Source organism: Dermochelys coriacea, chromosome 10 (genome assembly GCF_009764565.3).
Source record: "Dermochelys coriacea isolate rDerCor1 chromosome 10, rDerCor1.pri.v4, whole genome shotgun sequence".
Classification (NCBI taxonomy): domain Eukaryota; kingdom Metazoa; phylum Chordata; order Testudines; family Dermochelyidae; genus Dermochelys; species Dermochelys coriacea.
Genome location: NC_050077.1, coordinates 66,483,685 through 66,500,917, shown reverse-complemented (window position 1 = coordinate 66,500,917; position 17,233 = coordinate 66,483,685). Strand labels below are relative to the sequence as shown.

The following is a 17,233-nucleotide window of genomic DNA, read 5'->3' as shown; positions in this document are numbered from 1 at the left end:
CAGCAGGGCCACTGACGTTTAAGCGCTGCCGCGGCAAAGAACCCTGCAGCGCTTTAACGTCCCTGCCCCTTTTGCCCCCCCTTGGCCACTGACAGGAGAGGGGGGCAAAGGGAGTAGCTGCCCCGTGCTGATTTAAAAGGGCCCATGGCTCCGGCCACTGACGGCGGGGGGGGGGAGGGGGCAAAGGGTGTAACTGCCCTGGGCTGATTTAAAAGGGCCCGGGGCTTCGGACGCCGCTGCTGCTACTACAGCAGTGGCATCTGGAGCCCCAGGCCCTTTAAATCACCACTGGAGCCCTGGACAGTGCGGGCCAAGCAGCCTGGAAGTGTTGGCTGGGGATGCGGATACCTAACCCCGCCCCTTCTGCCCAAGGCCCCGCCCCTTCTGGGGGCCAGAGCCGGCCCCGGCCCCGTACCAGTAAGTGTCCAGAGTTACTTTGACCCCTGGAGGCAGCCTGATCCGATGGAGAGGGCAGTGGATTGGGAACTGGAAGACCTCACTTCTATTCCTGTCTGTTTGACCTTAGACAAATCATTTCACCTCTCTGTGCTTCTGTTTTCCCATCCACTCTTTGTGCATCTTAGCTATTTAGATTGTAAGCTCTCTGCAGCAGGGACCGTCTTTTACTATACGTTTGTACAGTGCTTAGCACAATGGGGCTCTGATCTTGGTTGAGGCCTCTATTATTATAATAAAAATAGTTAATAAATTAAGTAAGAGTTTATTTTATAAATGACCAAATAATACAACAGAATAGAGCAACATGACAGAGAACATATAAAGTAATTGGGTCTTTGGTTGCTGGGCTTCACTTACATTTTTACAATGGAGTTTTTCAGAGTAGTATACATTTTGCTTAGGAAGATTATGTACCTATGGATTCATCATGGTGAATCAAACATATGAGATACACAAGTAACTGCAGTTATCTAATTTGGCCACAGTTGATGTGCAAAGAAAGGATCTCCCAGCAGATGGGCAGCTTGTATACAGGATTTTGTTTCTTTGGTTTTGCTGAGAGTTTCAGCTAGCTGTTTTGAAGTGATGAATTTGTCCATTTATTTACAGAGTTGCACGAAGCAGTTCATGGAGTCTCTGCAATGAATTATGACTCTCAGTGAATGTGGCTATAGTTCCAGTTTGTATACTTAGTGTAAAAGCGGTCTCCTTTCTTCTTTCCCTTCCTTTCAAAAGTGTATTTTATATGATCAGCCACCTGTGCTGAGAAAACCATGACCCTGAACTCCAATTATGTAGGCCTGATGTTAGCGAGGCTTTTTACTTGCCTATTAAAATTAAACAAACACAGCATTAAACATTTGATTCAGGTTTGTAATTTAGATGAAAGCTAGAAGTGACTTTTCTAGGGAAGGGGGCTAGACAAGGTGCCAGGTGTGACAAAACAGTTAGTGATTCATTTAAAAACAATTGACAGGATAGAGAATAGGAGTACCGGTGGCACCTTAGAGACTAACAAATTTATTAGAGCATAAGCTTTCGTGAGCTACAGCTCACTTCATCGGATGCATTTGGTGGAAAAAACAGAGGAGAGATTTGTATATACACACACACACACACACACAGAGAGAACATGAAACAATGGGTTTATCATACACACTGTAAGGAGAGCGATCACTTAAGATAAGCCATCACCAGCAGCGCGGGGGGGGGGGGGGGGAGGAAAACCTTTCATGGTGACAAGCAGGTAGGCTAATTCCAGCAGTTAACAAGAATATCAGAGGAACAGTGGGGGGTGGGGTGGGAGGGAGAAATACCATAGGGAAATAGGTTTCAGAGTAGCAGCCGTGTTAGTCTGTATTCTCAAAAAGAAAAGGAGTACTTGTGGCACCTTAGAGACTAACAAATTTATTAGAGCATAAGCTTTCGTGAGCTACAGCTCACTTGATCCCCCACTATCAGAGGCTCGTTCACCTGCGCATCTACCAATGTGATATATGCCATCATGTGCCAGCAATGCCCCTCTGCCATGTACATTGGCCAAACTGGACAGTCTCTACGTAAAAGAATGAATGGACACAAATCAGACGTCAAGAATTATAACATTCAAAAACCAGTTGGAGAACACTTCAATCTCTCTGGTCACTCGATTACAGACCTAAGAGTGGCTATCCTTCAACAAAAAAGCTTCAAAAACAGACTCCAACGAGAGACTGTTGAATTGGAATTAATTTGCAAACTGGATACAATTAACTTAGGCTTGAATAGAGACTGGGAATGGATGAGTCATTACACAAAGTAAAACTATTTCCCCATGGTATTTCTCCCTCCCACCCCCACCCCCACTGTGCCTCTGATATTCTTGTTAACTGCTGGAATTAGCCTACCTTGCTTGTCACCATGAAAGGTTTTCCTCCTTTCCCCCCCCTGCTGCTTGTGATGGCTTATCTTAAGTGATCACTCTCCTTACAGTGTGTATGATAAACCCATTGTTTCATGTTCTCTGTGTGTGTGTATATAAATCTCTCCTCTGTTTTTTCCACCAAATGCATCCGATGAAGTGAGCTGTAGCTCACGAAAGCTTATGCTCTAATAAATTTGTTAGTCTCTAAGGTGCCACCGGTACTCCTTTTCTTTTTGCGAATACAGACTAACACGGCTGCTACTCTGAAACCTAGGATAGAGAATGTGGCAAAGGAGGGAGAAAGAGAGGTGGATTTTTATTTCTGCAGTCTCTAAAGTATTCTGTGAATGAAAAGTCATGGATTTGCTTAAGCTATAGATACAACAGAGATGGGACATTAATCTGCTCATTGATCTACTTCTTGTAAAATCCAAATGCTTTTTTGATTTTACTTCTAGCTATACATTATATACTCCAGAGTTAATTATTAAAAGAGAATTCATTCCTTTGTACTACACTATTTTAGTGGTATTTTATGGCACTATTGCCATGGATACATGCAGTAATAGTTTTCAGTGTGTCCTCCAGATTAACCTCTGAAATCCTCAGATCTTTCCTCCACATATGCCTTTCCTCTATATGGATATGAAATCCAGAACTATGGATAACGCTAGCAGTGTACTCAAAGGTACAATATTTCTAAAATTCTACATACAGGTATTTACCATAGTGTTTAGTAGCCCAGAAATAAAAATGTTGTGCAATAAAGAAATCTTTGCAGTCATCTGATAGATTAATCTGGCTATTACTAGAATTGGAACCATGAGTTACAAATCGATTCTCTTCCTCCTTTGAATAACCCAATTCTCTTTTTTTGGAAGTCAGAGACAAAACTCTCAGATGGAGCAGGTCCAGGCACCAAATCTTTATTTACAATCTACATCAATGAACAATACTGAGTGTGTGGGCAGATTGTAGGCCAAATCCAATCCAGTACACTTTGGAAATGGACTGATGAGGCCAAATTTTGATTTTGCAAAAAAACAAATCTCCTTCAGATCTAGATTCCATTTTATCTTAATTAGTATGCTGTTTCCCCCCCCCCCCCCATCTCTGTATACACTGTGACAAAAGTTCCTCCTTTACCTTGGTGGATCTTGCGCTTATTGACAGATTTGCTTGCCTCGGAGATTCACGGCAGCCCTCAGTTTGGCCATTTTCGTGAACCTACAGTCCAGGTCAACTCCTCCTGTGTCTGATCAGGAGTTGGGAGGTTTGGGGGGAACCCAGGCCCACCCTCGATTCTGGGTTCCAGCCCAGGGCCCTGAGGAATGCAGCTGTCTAGAGTGCCTCCTGGAACAGCTGTGCAACAGCTACAACTCCTTGGGCTACTTCCCTATGGCCTCCTCCCAACACCTTCTTTATCTTCACCATAGGACCTTCCTCCTGGTGTCTGATAATGCTTGTACTCCTCAGTTCTCCAGCAGTATGCCTTCTCATTCTCAGCTCCTAGTGCCTCTTGCTCCCAGCTCCTCACACACGCACCACAAACCAAACTGAGCTCCTTTTTAAACCCAGGTGCCCTGATTAGCCTGCCTTAATTGATTCTAGCAGCTTCTTGATTGGCTGCAGGTGTTCTAATCAGCCTGTCTGCCTTAATTGTTTCCAGAAAGTTCCTAATTTTTCTGGAACCTTCCCTGTTACCTTACCCAGGGAAAAGGGACTTACTTAACCTGGGACTAATATATCTGCCTTCTATTACTCTCCTGTAGCCATCTGGCCCAACCCTGTCACAACACATACAACTGAGAAGGAGAAAATCAGATCAGGTTAAATACAAAATGACCTAGACCCAGGCCCATCACTCACACCTGACAGTTTTTTGTTTTGTCATGCCTTTTTTGAGGAATGGTGGTGGACAGGGCTTAAGCTTTTAAAAAGTTTGACTAACTTTCTACTTTTTTGGATTACTGCTGCCTGGACTGAAAGCATTGAGATTCTGTAAGCACTGGGGCTTTCCCTGTATTGCAGCCAATGTACCCAATATCGGGAAGCACAGGTTTTCTCAGCAGAAATTGTCTTGTGAAATTCCCAATTGGAGACCTAGAGCAAACAGATTCAGCTTCTTATCTAAATATAACCCCCAAACCTGAGGCCTAATGTTGAGAGCTGATGAACAGCTGTAACTCCCACTGAAGTCAATGGCATTGTGGGTGTGACAATGCAGGGCATCTGTACTTGTATTATTCCCCTGTGGTCCAGGAAGGGCATCCACTCTCACGCTTCTGGCTCCCCAACCATCACCTCTGTTGGGCAAAGACCCATGTCTGTCTTCGTCCTAACTGGGGTATTTCTGGCTGCACAGCTCCCTGCCACCACTGAGCGTTCCCCAGCGCATCAGACTGTGCAAACAGGTCTGCTTTGCTTTTCTCCTCAAGGCTATAATCAGTGAAATTGCCCGCCATTTTAAGTTACCACACAGCTTTTCCTAAGCAAGCACATTTATTGTTAAGGTAAAAGCACTACAAAAAAAAGTACTAAAACAATAAAAGAGCCCATGTGCATGCTAATAAGATTACCAGCAATCACCCCCTATCTCCACAAGGGCGCTAGTGAATGTCAGTCCTTCCAACCCTTGCCTAAGGTTTGGGGCTCTCCCTTTGAACAGAAGGTCCTCTCTGATTGCTGGATCAGAAAGGAGGATCTCAATCAGTTTATTCTATAATTCTATAATTCAGTCTAGTTATCCAATAGTCCTTTTTTTTTTTGTCTGTTGGCCTCTAGAGAATCTACTTTGAACTAATGTAGACAAGGATCCCCAAGAAAGTGACACACTCAGGCTGTAACACCTCCAGAGCGGGATTTGCCTAATCACCTCCAACTGTTCTGAGTTCCTGAAGGGGCTACGGTCACCGTCCCCAAATTAATATCTGTATTAATTATTTTAGGCCAGGTATTGTAAGGGCTCCCAAAACTATTGTAGGAAATTTGCCATATCTGCCAACATGGGCACACAGGATGTTCCAAGATCCTGCCCCGTTGAGGTTCACCCATCACTCCATATGCATCTTCCCAAAGGCTCAGGAACAGGAGATCTGATCTTTTAACGGTATTTTGAGGGGTTAGGTTGGGTTTAGGTGCATGTGCCTTGTACTAGCCCCATGCACAGAGGTCAGTTTCACCCATGAATAGTCTAATGTGATTATTCAAATAAAGACTGCTTACATGAACATAGGCTGAAGGATTGGGCCCAAGAAAAAAAACTCTCTGTGAAAAGTTATTCTTTTTAAAAATAGCTTCTCTCTTCCCCATGGATACTTTGTTTTTTAAATAATTACAAATATAACATTTTGTACAGTAAAACAAGATCCATTACATGTGATTTTATCAGCAGTGTACACAACAGCTAATGCAATCCAGCTGACATTATTACTCTCCATTAAAGCACTTAGAGTGAAAAAGTACAACAATATTTATGGATTGCATTAGTGCCATTGTAAGAAGCCTCAGACTACATAAAAGCCCTTTATATCTACAGAGGGAAGCAATTATAACACTTCTAAAAATGTAATAGTCTGTATGATCCAGGATTTGTATATAAATGTCTGAACAGTGAAGGTTGAGCATGCACCATCAGAGCTATGTCCTTACTAATACTGTGTGTGTATTACAAGTTATTCTCTATGCTAAGCCACAAATGATATGAATTGGCAAGATTTTGTATATGGCATCTATAACTTTTAAGCTCAAGTTGTAGCAGCTTAGGCTTTTAGGCCTGGAGGTCCCCAATATGTCAGCCAAAATGGTAGCTGTCACACATAATCAGATACAAGGCCAAGAAAGAGAAATCTTAAACACACAGAAAATGACTGATCTCTACATGGCCTGGGTGAGCACCTACCTTCTGCAAAACAGAACACAGGAGGTGGTCAAAAACATTACCTGTGAGGAGGGACAAGATATTTCAGAGGGTATTGAAGTCAATGGGACTTAAGCACATGCTTAAAGTTAAGCGCTTTCCTGAATTGAGGTTAATGTGCCTACCTGCATTTAGCAACTAAAATTTGGCCCTTACCTTTCAAAACTGAGGGTGAAAACATGTCCCCATTGAAGTCAATGGCAAAACTCCCATTGACTTCAATAGGGGTAGGATTTCACCAAGTATTGTGAACCTTGTATAGAAAATGCAAAATGGCCATTGAGAAAATCTATAGCTGCAGTAACTAATGTAGCAAGCTGTGCAGTGATAAAGGAAAGCTCTGGCTGAGAAGACTGCTTGCTCGATTATAATTTCAGAATTCTAATTTAAACTCAGATTTGAAAGGTTTAATTTTTTCCTCTCATATACACTACTGTTAATCAGGAGTACCTCCACCAACATCAACTCTTGTAAAGCTGCTGTAATGGAGGGGAAAAGAGCGCAGTATCTTTTTCCAAAGTACTTCTCACACACAGTTAAAGACATATCTTGGCAGAATGAAATTAACAAACAGTTTAGAAATGTTGTATCTACCAAATAGCTGTAAAACTGAAAATAATTTTAACTTATGATGCTATTTAAGATGACTAATATATAAAGAATCATTGTCAAGACTTAGGAGCCACACCTGCTTTAATCACGCAGTCTGTTTGCACAGTTAAAAATGAAAAAATATTGAACAAAGGTTACTTCCTTCTCTCTCTCTGCAGCACGTAGGCAAATGAAACTTATACAGGTCCTTAGACTAATCAGCTGACATGTGTGTGATAATGCAGCTGCTGTCAACAGGCATAGCAGAAAATGGAGTTTCCAACTTGCTTTTTGCTTCCCTATATTTTCTCTCTAAATGCTTGGCTCGGAATCTTGCCCTAAGGATGAAATAAAGGACATTATCATAAATAAAACACTGTGTAAGGGCCAGCTCCAGCTTCCATTGACTCAAATTATTAAGGGATCCCCTCTCCACTCTACAACTTTTAACTAAGTTTGTAAATGGTCACGGGCATGGCTGGTAAGCACATCAGCATTTAACTACCTTTGAGGAACAGCCTATCTCCCATTGAAATCAAAGGGACTTTGGTGTCTAAATACATTTTCGGGAGCTGGGCCCCAGCATTTCTCTGACAGAGGCCTAGTTTATTTTTCTGTAGTGTGGATACAACCTCTAACCATATTTATGTAATTGATTTGATTGGTCATCCTACCTCCCAGCTCTCTGAGCAGTTCTGAACACACTGTATTGATGCTGGTTCTGTATGTACTGTCACTCCTGTGGCTGATGCATCTCTGTGTACATACGCTCTGGGTACATACACTTGCCTTAAAACACTTTTTTAGGTAGGTTTCAGAGTAGCAGCCATGTTAGTCTGTACTGGCAAAAAGAAAAGGAGTACTTGTGGCACCTTAGAGACTAACAAATTTATTAGAGCATAAGCTTTCGTGAGCTACAGCTCACTTCATCGGATGCATCGGATGAAGTGAGCTGTAGCTCACGAAAGCTTATGCTCTAATAAATTTGTTAGTCTCTAAGGTGCCACAAGTACTCCTTTTCTTTTTAGGTAGGTTACTTTTTAAGATTAACTGGCAGTATAGATTATATTAATTGCAAACCAAATGGTATTTACCATTTTTTGAATGCTATTATCCATACCATAATGATAAGAAACTGGTATGGAGATGTCTAAACAAAGTTTGTGTGATAGACTCAAACAGCTCCTTAATTATCTATTACAGACAACACTGCCTAACCCTTTAGCAACAATGAAACTTTTCACAGACCACAGAATAGTTAATCTACCACAGAGAAACTATTGATTTTGATACCAAAGTCAATAAAAGGAAATAGGAGGATCTCATAGGTACATTGCTTAACTGGCTTTCAACCTTTCCTTTCTGCAGAAGACTAATGAAGCCATTATTCCCACGATTCCTTGATGAGGATGTAAGCCTTACTTACAAATGTGGGCCTGGCTCAGAGTTAATATTTTCTTACAATAAGCCTTATAGACTTAGATTTCATTAAAATTCTGACTTCTGAAACAGCTCCATGTCACAATGGCTTTTTCTGTCTTGTCTCTGAAGTTGATATTCAGTTATAGCCCTTGATCATTCACCTGTCCAATGTTGTGAGCCATATGGGGCCATCAAGACATCAAACCCACCTGGCACCAGCCTAGCAAGTATGCTGGCACAGTGCCATGAGGTAGCCACATAAACAATATGCACCACCAAAAGTTTACTGGTCAACTGCTCAGGCATTAGTCACGTCCATAGGGTGCACTTACTAACAACATGAGGTAATCTCTCACAACTGGTGTTGTTAATGTTATCTAACATGAGAAAGAGCGGCAAGGTTGTTTACCAATTAGATCAGGCACCAGAAGTCTGGACTCTTTGTTCTAATTCCAAGCATTGCCAAAGACTTTGTGTGTGACTTCAGGAAGTTCACATCTGTACCTCAAATTCCACAGCAGCACAATGAGTATAATACCTACCTCACATGAGGTAAGTAAAGGTTAGTTAATATTTGTAAAGTGCTTTTCAATTGCTATAGAAGTATAAAGTAAGCTCTTTCAGGCAGAGATTGTCATTTTCTGGAAGTCCATACAATGCCCAGTGCAACGGAGCTCCAATGTGGTTGGGTTTCAGGTGTAACTGCAAAATAAATGTTAAATAATAATATTCAAGATGAAAGGAGCTATAGAGTTGCAAGTGTAGTGAAGGAAACCAGAGATTTCTTTTTGTCCTGTGAAGTGGTTGGATTGCTTGTGTTTACATGCTTTCCCCTGACTGAGTTATACAACCTTCCTCCCCACTTGTGTTTTATATTGCTGTACATTTGAATTTTCCTGTGGAGAAAATGGTACATTTTAAATTAAAATTAAATTAAATGATCTTGGAATTTTTCATATTTTCTGGGGCCTTGCTTGCTAATACCATTACTGGAGTGGGTAAGGGAGAGATATGAGGGAATGCCTACACATCAAGATAAGAATGATATACCCCTATATTTCCTCTTTCTATCACTCCATTATATATAACCATGGCCCTACACTTATTTTTCTAGTGTAGGTAGACCTTTCAAGGCAAGATCCGGTTTTTACAGAGGAGACAAGTGATTTGCTGACAGACAAAAATGTTGAATTCACATATTTACTCAGAGCACAGCACACTTTTGATGAGCACATTGCAGTAAAATATGTAGAAACACTGAGTAGATGATTAGATTGAACAGACTTATATTAAAAATGTCTCTCTGTTTAAACAGACAAAAGCCAATATTCTAGAGGACTGGAAGGTGAATTTTTGTGGTTGCACATCTAGGGATCTTCTGATGCCATTCCTATTAAATTTGTAATTTTAGCAAAGAAAAGTTTAAGTCTGATAATTCCTCTTGTCCTTACACATGAAAATTTTTCTGAAGCTAGGAAGGACTGGAGTTATTTACATCAGTTGTATGCTGCTGAGTCATCCTTACTTGTAAAAAATAAACTTTATTGCCACATCTGTAAAAAATGCAGCACAACAGTATTGTAACTATTTTCTGTTTTTCAAAATCAAACAAACTTTGAGAACTCTGAAGCCACATTAACTCAGTCTAGGTGTACGGCTTCATTATTTACTTTCAGTTTGGTTTGCACTGTGGCTGAATAATGTATATAGCACTTCACAACTGCTAGCATTAGGGTTTTTTTTTTTTCTAATTTAGAGAAGTTATTCCCACAGAATGCAAGTCATTCTCCAGTGTAGCTCATCTAATGATTCCTGCTTTGATTTCTTCACCCTTACAAACTTGTGATTCTAGAAAATTTTATGCACTTTAGAAATATGATATAGTTAGAAACCATACATTCAGTACATGTGATACTGTCTGGAGGGAGGATGTGTCATGACACAATGAAGGAAAACCTTTCTGGAGGGATACTCTCTATGGCGATTATTCCAAAATTATAGGCACATAAAGGAGAAGAATACCTACAGATCTCTGCACTAACCAATCTTCAGAAAAAATGTAAATTATTAAACAGGAAATGGCCTTATAGGATCCTACTCCTAATATAATCTTTGTTGATTTTCTCTTGGTACATGCTATTAAGATTGTTTGCTTTATCTAGAAATCATTTTAAAATGTCTGCTGGGAATCTGAATTGTATGCTTAAACTTGTATGTACAATAAAAAGAGGAGAATAAAATGTATTCTAATAAAGTTTTATGTCCACTCCAAATCAATCTTCATTTTACTTTAATAAATTTTTCACAGGAATAAACAGCAGGAACTTACAAATACAAAAGATTTGCTCTTGTTTCACTCATACTGAAGTGCTGATAATTTGTCTTAGGACCTGGTCCTGCAAAGACTTACCCATGTGCTTAAATTTATGCACTGAGTAGTCCCTCTGAAGTCAATGGTACGACTGACACGGTGCAAAGTTAAGAACATGTGTAAGTCTTTGTAGGATCGGGACTCACCAAATCTGAACTGGAAGCCTAATTTTCTACTATGACTGCTTATGCTGCCATGTACAAATAGCATCTCGGTACAATTAGCACACATCACTGAAATATGGTATAAAGAACTAAGAAGCAACAGACCAAAGTTCTTATTTTGGAGATGATCTTTTAAAAGAATATTGACACTTTCACACTCATTATCGTCTTGCTCCTGCTCTTTTTGAAGTCACAGGGAATTCTGCATAAATCTAAACATAAGTGCCCATTTTATTAGAAAATTTACAAAATTATAATACATTTTAAGAAAAATAATTCAGCATTCTAAAAAACTCATATGTGAATGAAGGATTTTCCACCCCTTAAAACTCTGCAAACTGAACAATGTACATCAAGTTAAACATGACTGTTGAAACAATGAGTACCTGAAAGAGATGTTTATTTTTGGACTGTGTGGATGTTCTGAGGCAACCACTAAGGCAAAATGAAATTCCTCATCCAGAGTCCAAAAATGTAGGGAGACCCTAAAAATGTAGCAGAAGCAATTCCGCACACTGATTTCAGTAGTCGAGTTTGTGCAGAAATGATTCCACTAGATTCATAGAGTACATTTTTGAGGCAATGGCAACTTGTCACTTCATTATCTTTTTGACCTTCTCCAGCTCCTCTATGGATTTCCACTCCTGGTTGATTGATATAAACTAAAAAATAAAAAGAACAATACATAGAGCAAATTATTACAAACCAAACAGTTATCCTCTCTATAAGTTTTGTCGGTTTTTTACACTATACAGCAACTTACACAATCTCTTGTGTATGAAGAAAGTCTTCTAATAAATAACTTTACATTCTCTTTTTACAAGTAAACAGAAGTACAATTGAGCAATATATTTTCTTTATTAATTATCAAATAAAACAATTAGCATTTCAAATGAAAAACCATTACAATATATGCACAGTAAATAATTACACCACTCACAATAAATTTTTGCCTACTAAGCCTGACTCTCCACAAATATCTTAAGACTTTAAGAATGAAGTATTTAAGAACATAATATTAGGCTATTTTTGATTTTATGAACACATGGGGTTTAGCCAAGTATTCCATGTTGCATTTGTTCAGCACTTTCCAGAATTAGACCAGGAATGTAGATTTGATTGTATTCTTATATTAACATTCTGCTAACTCATACATTAAATATATGTATATACATTCATTTAATTTAATCTTTAATGGAATAGAATATAGTTAATTGACACTACACTTGACACCAACTTTTATGGACTAAATTACTATATTCGTTACCTTTTGAGCCTGGTTAGGATTCACATTTTCCCAAGGTTCTGGATTGCCAGACTTGTTAACGCTAAAAAAGAATTATGAAATTCATTGTAGGAAAAACAAAGAATGTTTTAGGGCCTGATCTTGCACACCCTTAATCAGCTGAGTCGTCTCACTAGCTTCTGTGTAACTATTAACGTGAGTAAAAACTACTTGCACGAATAGGGGTTTACAGCATTAGGCCATTAAACTTGGCAGAGGGACTGGATTTTGTTTGCAGTTTGTATTCCGACATGCTGTCATTGCTTAATAAATAATAATATGTTGTGGTTTTGCTAACAGTTACTGGAATTCTTAGCCTTATGGGTAAGGGCCCAGTCATGCTCACAGGTCCATTTTAAAATTGCCATAGACTCCAATGTTTTAAGCTTGGGCCTTAAATTAACAGTCAAACCATTTTAAAGAAAAAAAGTAGTGACTGATAATGGGTATCAAAAAACTGCTATCTAGATATGAGCAATCTCAGTCTGTTATTTAACAACCAGATTTAATATCTCAAAGAGGGAGTTATTAATAAAATACCTTAATGAGGTTATGTGAAATAAACTGAATGAGATGGTAAAGGAAGAGAAGGCAGACCCTGGGTTATTGGCTTCTGGAAATGACATATTGTGATCTGTGTACCTCCGTCTCAGAAGAAAAAATGTAAAAAGACAATACATGTTCTAAAAATGATTCCTTTTCAACACATTCCTCTATTTGAGACATATTAAATGCTATTTGAATTCACTATTTAAAACTTTGCACAAGAACATTTTAGCTCAAACTACATTTATAGTGAAGACAAAAAATAAATTTTCTGAGCAACCAATTCAAAACTTAATCCAATTTGGGGAATAATAGACTGGAGTAAATTCTTTACAAAAATATAATAGGAGAATTAATTATCTGTAAGATAAAGACATTAATTTAAAAAATCTGCTGAGTTTCAGATCTTCCCTAATTCTCCCCTCCCCACTCTAATACCCTGAAGTCAATGAGGTGTATCTGTTTAGCAAAGAAAACTTAAAATCCAAGCATATAACTCAGAGAAATACCAAATGGATTATGCTTACATCACATCACTTTTCGTGCGTAGGAAATACAGAGAAACACTTAGAGCCCCAACTGCTGCGAAGCCCATAAAACCAACCAAAGGAATGAGCTGAAAGACAAAAAGTTAGAAGACAAGGCTTTCAAGAACAAGATGTCTCTGTTGTTGGTCCATGCACACTGGAGACATGAATTACAAAGCTTTAAAGAAAGCGAAACCACCCGCAAAGAAAGGCATAACATATATGCTGATTGCACCATCTCACTTCCAGTGTGTCTTCAACTTCTGCGCATTCATCATTTTATTTTTGAAAGTGCATTTTATTAATTTTGCAAATGTCACGTTATAATGTAACCTCTTCAACATGCACTTGTTCATAGGACTCTTCATCAGTGCCAGGAAGACAAATCGGATCATTTTAGGACAATACTCTTTTGCAAACTTACTTCTTTGTTTTTCCTTAGCATTTGGAAAAAGCCCAGGTTGGCCATAGCCGCAGCTGTAGACCTGAAATAAAGGGTGTCCAGTTACAATCTCATCAATGAGGCAATTTCGCTACCACAACTGGCAGAGGCTATTACACACTTGCTATATAATCCCCTCTCACCACTAATCCACTATCCCAGATACACTCTGCCGCTAGAGGCAAGGGAGCCTGCATTTACCTGGCCTGGAGAAGAGGAGCAGAAGCTGCACTGCAGACACAGCCTTAGCTTGGGGAGGTGTCCAGTCTCTTATATAGCACTACTCACATCCCAGGAGGCTGGCTGCGTCCCAAGTCACGTAGGCCAGTGCGGAGGTCGTACAGACTGATGCACAACTTCCCCTTGCGGTCTCCTGTCCCTGCAAAACCCGGCAGCATGAGGCAGCGACTCCCCCTGCGGGAATACGTGCGGGACCCGGGCTCCAGAGCTCTGCAGAGTTGTGCGTGCAGGTTAAAGGCAGGCAGAGCGTAGGGTTCACCTCCGGAAAGGCTGGCGGAGTGGGGTGCAGAAGGAGCGGGGGGGGTTGGCTGCTTGGGGTGCAGAAGGAGCGGGGGGGGTTGGCTGCACGGGGTGCAGAAGGAGCGGGAGGAGTTGGCTGCTCGGGGTGCAGAAGGAGTAGCGGACCTGGGGAGAGGAGTTGGCTGCATGTGGGGGGAGGTGGCGGGTGTGTGCGTACCCGGGGGCTGCACAGAGGGACGGACTAAGGAAAGGGGGCTTGGCTGCGTGGCCTGGAGAAGGGTAGAGGTTGTGGTGGGGCGCGGTGAGCTGCATGGGGCGACGGGGAAGGGACATGTGTGCACCCCTGGCTCCCTAGGATGGGGAAGACGGGGGTGTATAAGGAGGGGTGGCTCCCCGGGGTGTGGATAGAGGGAGTTGGGTAAGGGGGGGTGGATCTGCAGGGAGAGGGAGATGGGGGCGGTGTAAGAGGGGGTGCCTCCTCTGGGAGAGATGGGGGGTAGGGGGAGATGGGGCGGTGTAAGGGGGGTGGCTCCTCTGGGGGAGATGGGGGATGGTATAAGGAGGGGGGATAGGAGGGTGGCTCCTCTGGGGATAGTATAAGGAGGAAGTGGGAGGTGTAAGGGGGGTGGCTCCTCTGGGGGGATGGGGGATGGTATAAGGAGGGGGGTAGAGGGAGATGGGGGCGGTGTAAGGGGGGTGGCTCCTCTGGGGGGATGGGGGATGGTATAAGGAGGGGGTAGAGGGAGATGGGGGCGGTGTAAGGGGGGTGGCTCCTCTGGGGGGATGGGGGATGGTATAAGGAGGGGGGTAGAGGGAGATGGGGGCGGTGTAAGGGGGATGGCTCCTCTGGGGGGATGGGGGATGGTATAAGGAGGGGGATAGAGGGAGTGGGCGGTGTAAGGGGGGTGGCTCCTCTGGGGGAGATGGTATAAGGAGGAGGGTAGAGGGAGTGGGAGGTGTAAGGGGGTGGCTCCTTTGGGGGGATGGGGGATGGTATAAGGAGGGGGGTAGAGGGAGATGGGGGCGGTGTAAGGGGGGTGGCTCCTCTGGTGGGATGGGGGCTGGTATAAGGAGGCGGGTAGAGGGAGAGGGAGGTGTAAGGGGGGTGGCTCCGCGGGGCGGGGATGATGTAAATGGGGTGGCTCCGCGGAGGAATTGGGGGGGTGTGGCTCGGCCGCGGGGGGCATGGGGGAGGTGTATGGGTGCGTAGGGGGCTGTCAGCTGCAGGGCTGTGCTGTGGAAGAGCCGGGCTGGTTCCCCGTGGCAGGGGAGCAGCTGCGGAGGGCTGAGGGGCAGCTCTCCCCCCTGCCGCTCGCTTTCCCCCGGTGGCTCGCAGACAGGCAGGGTTCCCGCGCCCTCTGTCCATACTCCCTCCCCCGCTTCTCCGAATTGCCCCCTGTGGCTCCCTCACCCAGCGTGTCTGACTGGGCCTACTCTCTGCCCCGTTACCCTTCGCAGGAGGCAGCTACTGCTCGGGGAGCGGCGGCAGGTGCGAGGCAGCTCGGCTGACAGCCTCCCCCTTCCGCGCGTTTCTCCTCCCCGCCGCTACACGCGCCGCGCGGCAAAGCCGGAGCGGCGAGAGGGACGAACGGGAGCTCAGTTTCCCTCCAAGTCGCCCCTGGGAGCCAGTAAGAGGAACTAGGGAAAGCCCAGCTTGCTCCTTGCACGCCCTCCCCAGATGCTGCCTACCTAGCATGCTGTCGGGCGGCCTCTGGGCTTGTCAGCACCCCCCCCCCCGTTACAGATTCTGTGCAGAGATGACTCACAAACACAATTTACAGTAGGGGCACCAGTTGCTGGCCTCTTGCGAGGACTGTCCGTGCCTGAGGGCAGCGAGTGGTGCACCAACACTGAGCACAAGCAGGAGGCCGGGGCTGGGCTGCTGCACGGGGAGGTTGAGTAGTTAGCAGATATTAATAATGGAACAAAAGGCGGGGAGGTGGCTCGGATGGAAAATGAAATACAGACCCCTTCACCCTAGTGCCTGGCTTGATCAAAGACACGTTTGCCGTAACTGGATATTGTTACCACTGGTGGCTGTTCAGTAACCAACAGAAATTGAGTTTGGTGGTCTCAGTCCATTCCCCACTGGATGTGTAACCACATGACAAAAACCAGCATAAGAAGCAGCATTTGACACTCATACAGCCAAAAAGGCAAGGGGGGGAGTAGTTAGGAAAATTAATTTCTTGAGGTAGTGCTTCCAGCTCACCCCTGACACACATTAACCCATGTTTTCTTTCTAAGGCCATCTCCCCAGCTTCTTGTACCAGCAACATCATTCATCCCTATTTTAAAGTTTAAGCAGAACTCCAATATTGTGAAGCTCACTCAGGTTGTACCAGGCAGGTCTGAGGACCCTAGCTCCATGAAGAATGTGGGGGTAACAGAGGCAAAACATACAATAGTATTGATTAAAAAACACTAGAAATTTAAGGAGTTTTACCTCACGAATCCCAGAAATTGCTTCAATCACTGAGAAGGGGGCATTTGGGACTGGACAAATCTTCTAAAATCGTGGCTTCAAACATTCAGTGCTGCCCAAGGGCTCTCATGCCATTATGGGCATTGTTCTCCAAAAGCTTAGTGGGGTAAAGGGAATGGGGAACAGAGAATGCTGAGCAGTGAACCACCTTGGCAAAGACATCCACTAAATGAATATAACCATTTACTCTTTCACATCTGTGTCCCAATTCCAGAGGCTACTTACATAGCAACTCCTAGTCAGCAAGTTGTTGAATCAGTTTCTGACACTCAGCTGGCTTTGTGGGTTACTGTATAATTGTAAGTGGGCTGAATGCAATCATTGGGCTATTTGTCCCCTCAACCAGCAAGCTTTCAACTCTAGTTCCCTCTAAAGATGTAATCTCAAAGTTCAAAAAGCAGCAAGGATTACTTTACTTAGTCTCCTAACTCTCACCTCTATGTCTCATCACCATAGGCCCTCAACAGTGGCCCTAGGGGTTTAGGGACCCCTGCAGAAAAATGGTAACATTTCCTGGTGCCAGCAACATTGGGAACATAAGGCTACTCCTTTGTAATATGGTGGTGGGTGGCAGCAGCAGCATAGCTAACAAATTATGACAGTAATTTATAATCCACCCCCTTTCTCACACAGTAATGG

General features: G+C 42.9%; 1 protein-coding gene and 1 long non-coding RNA gene across 2 annotated transcripts; one reads left to right on the top strand and one right to left on the bottom strand.

The window, feature by feature from the left end:
- Positions 1-403: 403 nt before the first annotated feature.
- Positions 404-6,871, top strand: LOC122456212. Its single transcript, XR_006274953.1, has 2 exons — positions 404-1,449; positions 2,642-6,871. It is a non-coding gene; the product is annotated as an uncharacterized LOC122456212 (long non-coding RNA).
- Positions 6,872-10,569: 3,698 nt separating this feature from the next.
- On the bottom strand, positions 10,570-14,064 carry C10H15orf48 (chromosome 10 C15orf48 homolog). The gene is made up of 5 exons (XM_038419598.2): positions 13,831-14,064; positions 13,612-13,672; positions 13,188-13,276; positions 12,097-12,157; positions 10,570-11,491 (listed from the first exon to the last, which is right to left on the bottom strand). Exons 2-5 carry the CDS (start codon positions 13,654-13,656, stop codon positions 11,423-11,425), a joined length of 264 nt encoding a protein of 87 aa, XP_038275526.1. The 5' UTR covers positions 13,657-13,672; positions 13,831-14,064; the 3' UTR covers positions 10,570-11,422.
- Between the last annotated feature and the right edge of the window lie 3,169 nt (positions 14,065-17,233).

Bases quoted from the DNA above. Each gene is read 5' to 3' on its own strand.
- C10H15orf48 (XM_038419598.2), bottom strand. From the start codon at position 13,656: ATGGCCAACCTGGGCTTTTTCCAAATGCTAAGGAAAAACAAAGAA. The intron at 13,277-13,611 runs GTAAGTTTGCAA...TTTGTCTTTCAG, and splicing joins TGCTAAGGAAAAACAAAGAA to CTCATTCCTTTGGTTGGTTT. The intron at 11,492-12,096 runs GTAACGAATATA...TTTATTTTTTAG, and splicing joins ATCCTAACCAGGCTCAAAAG to TTTATATCAATCAACCAGGA.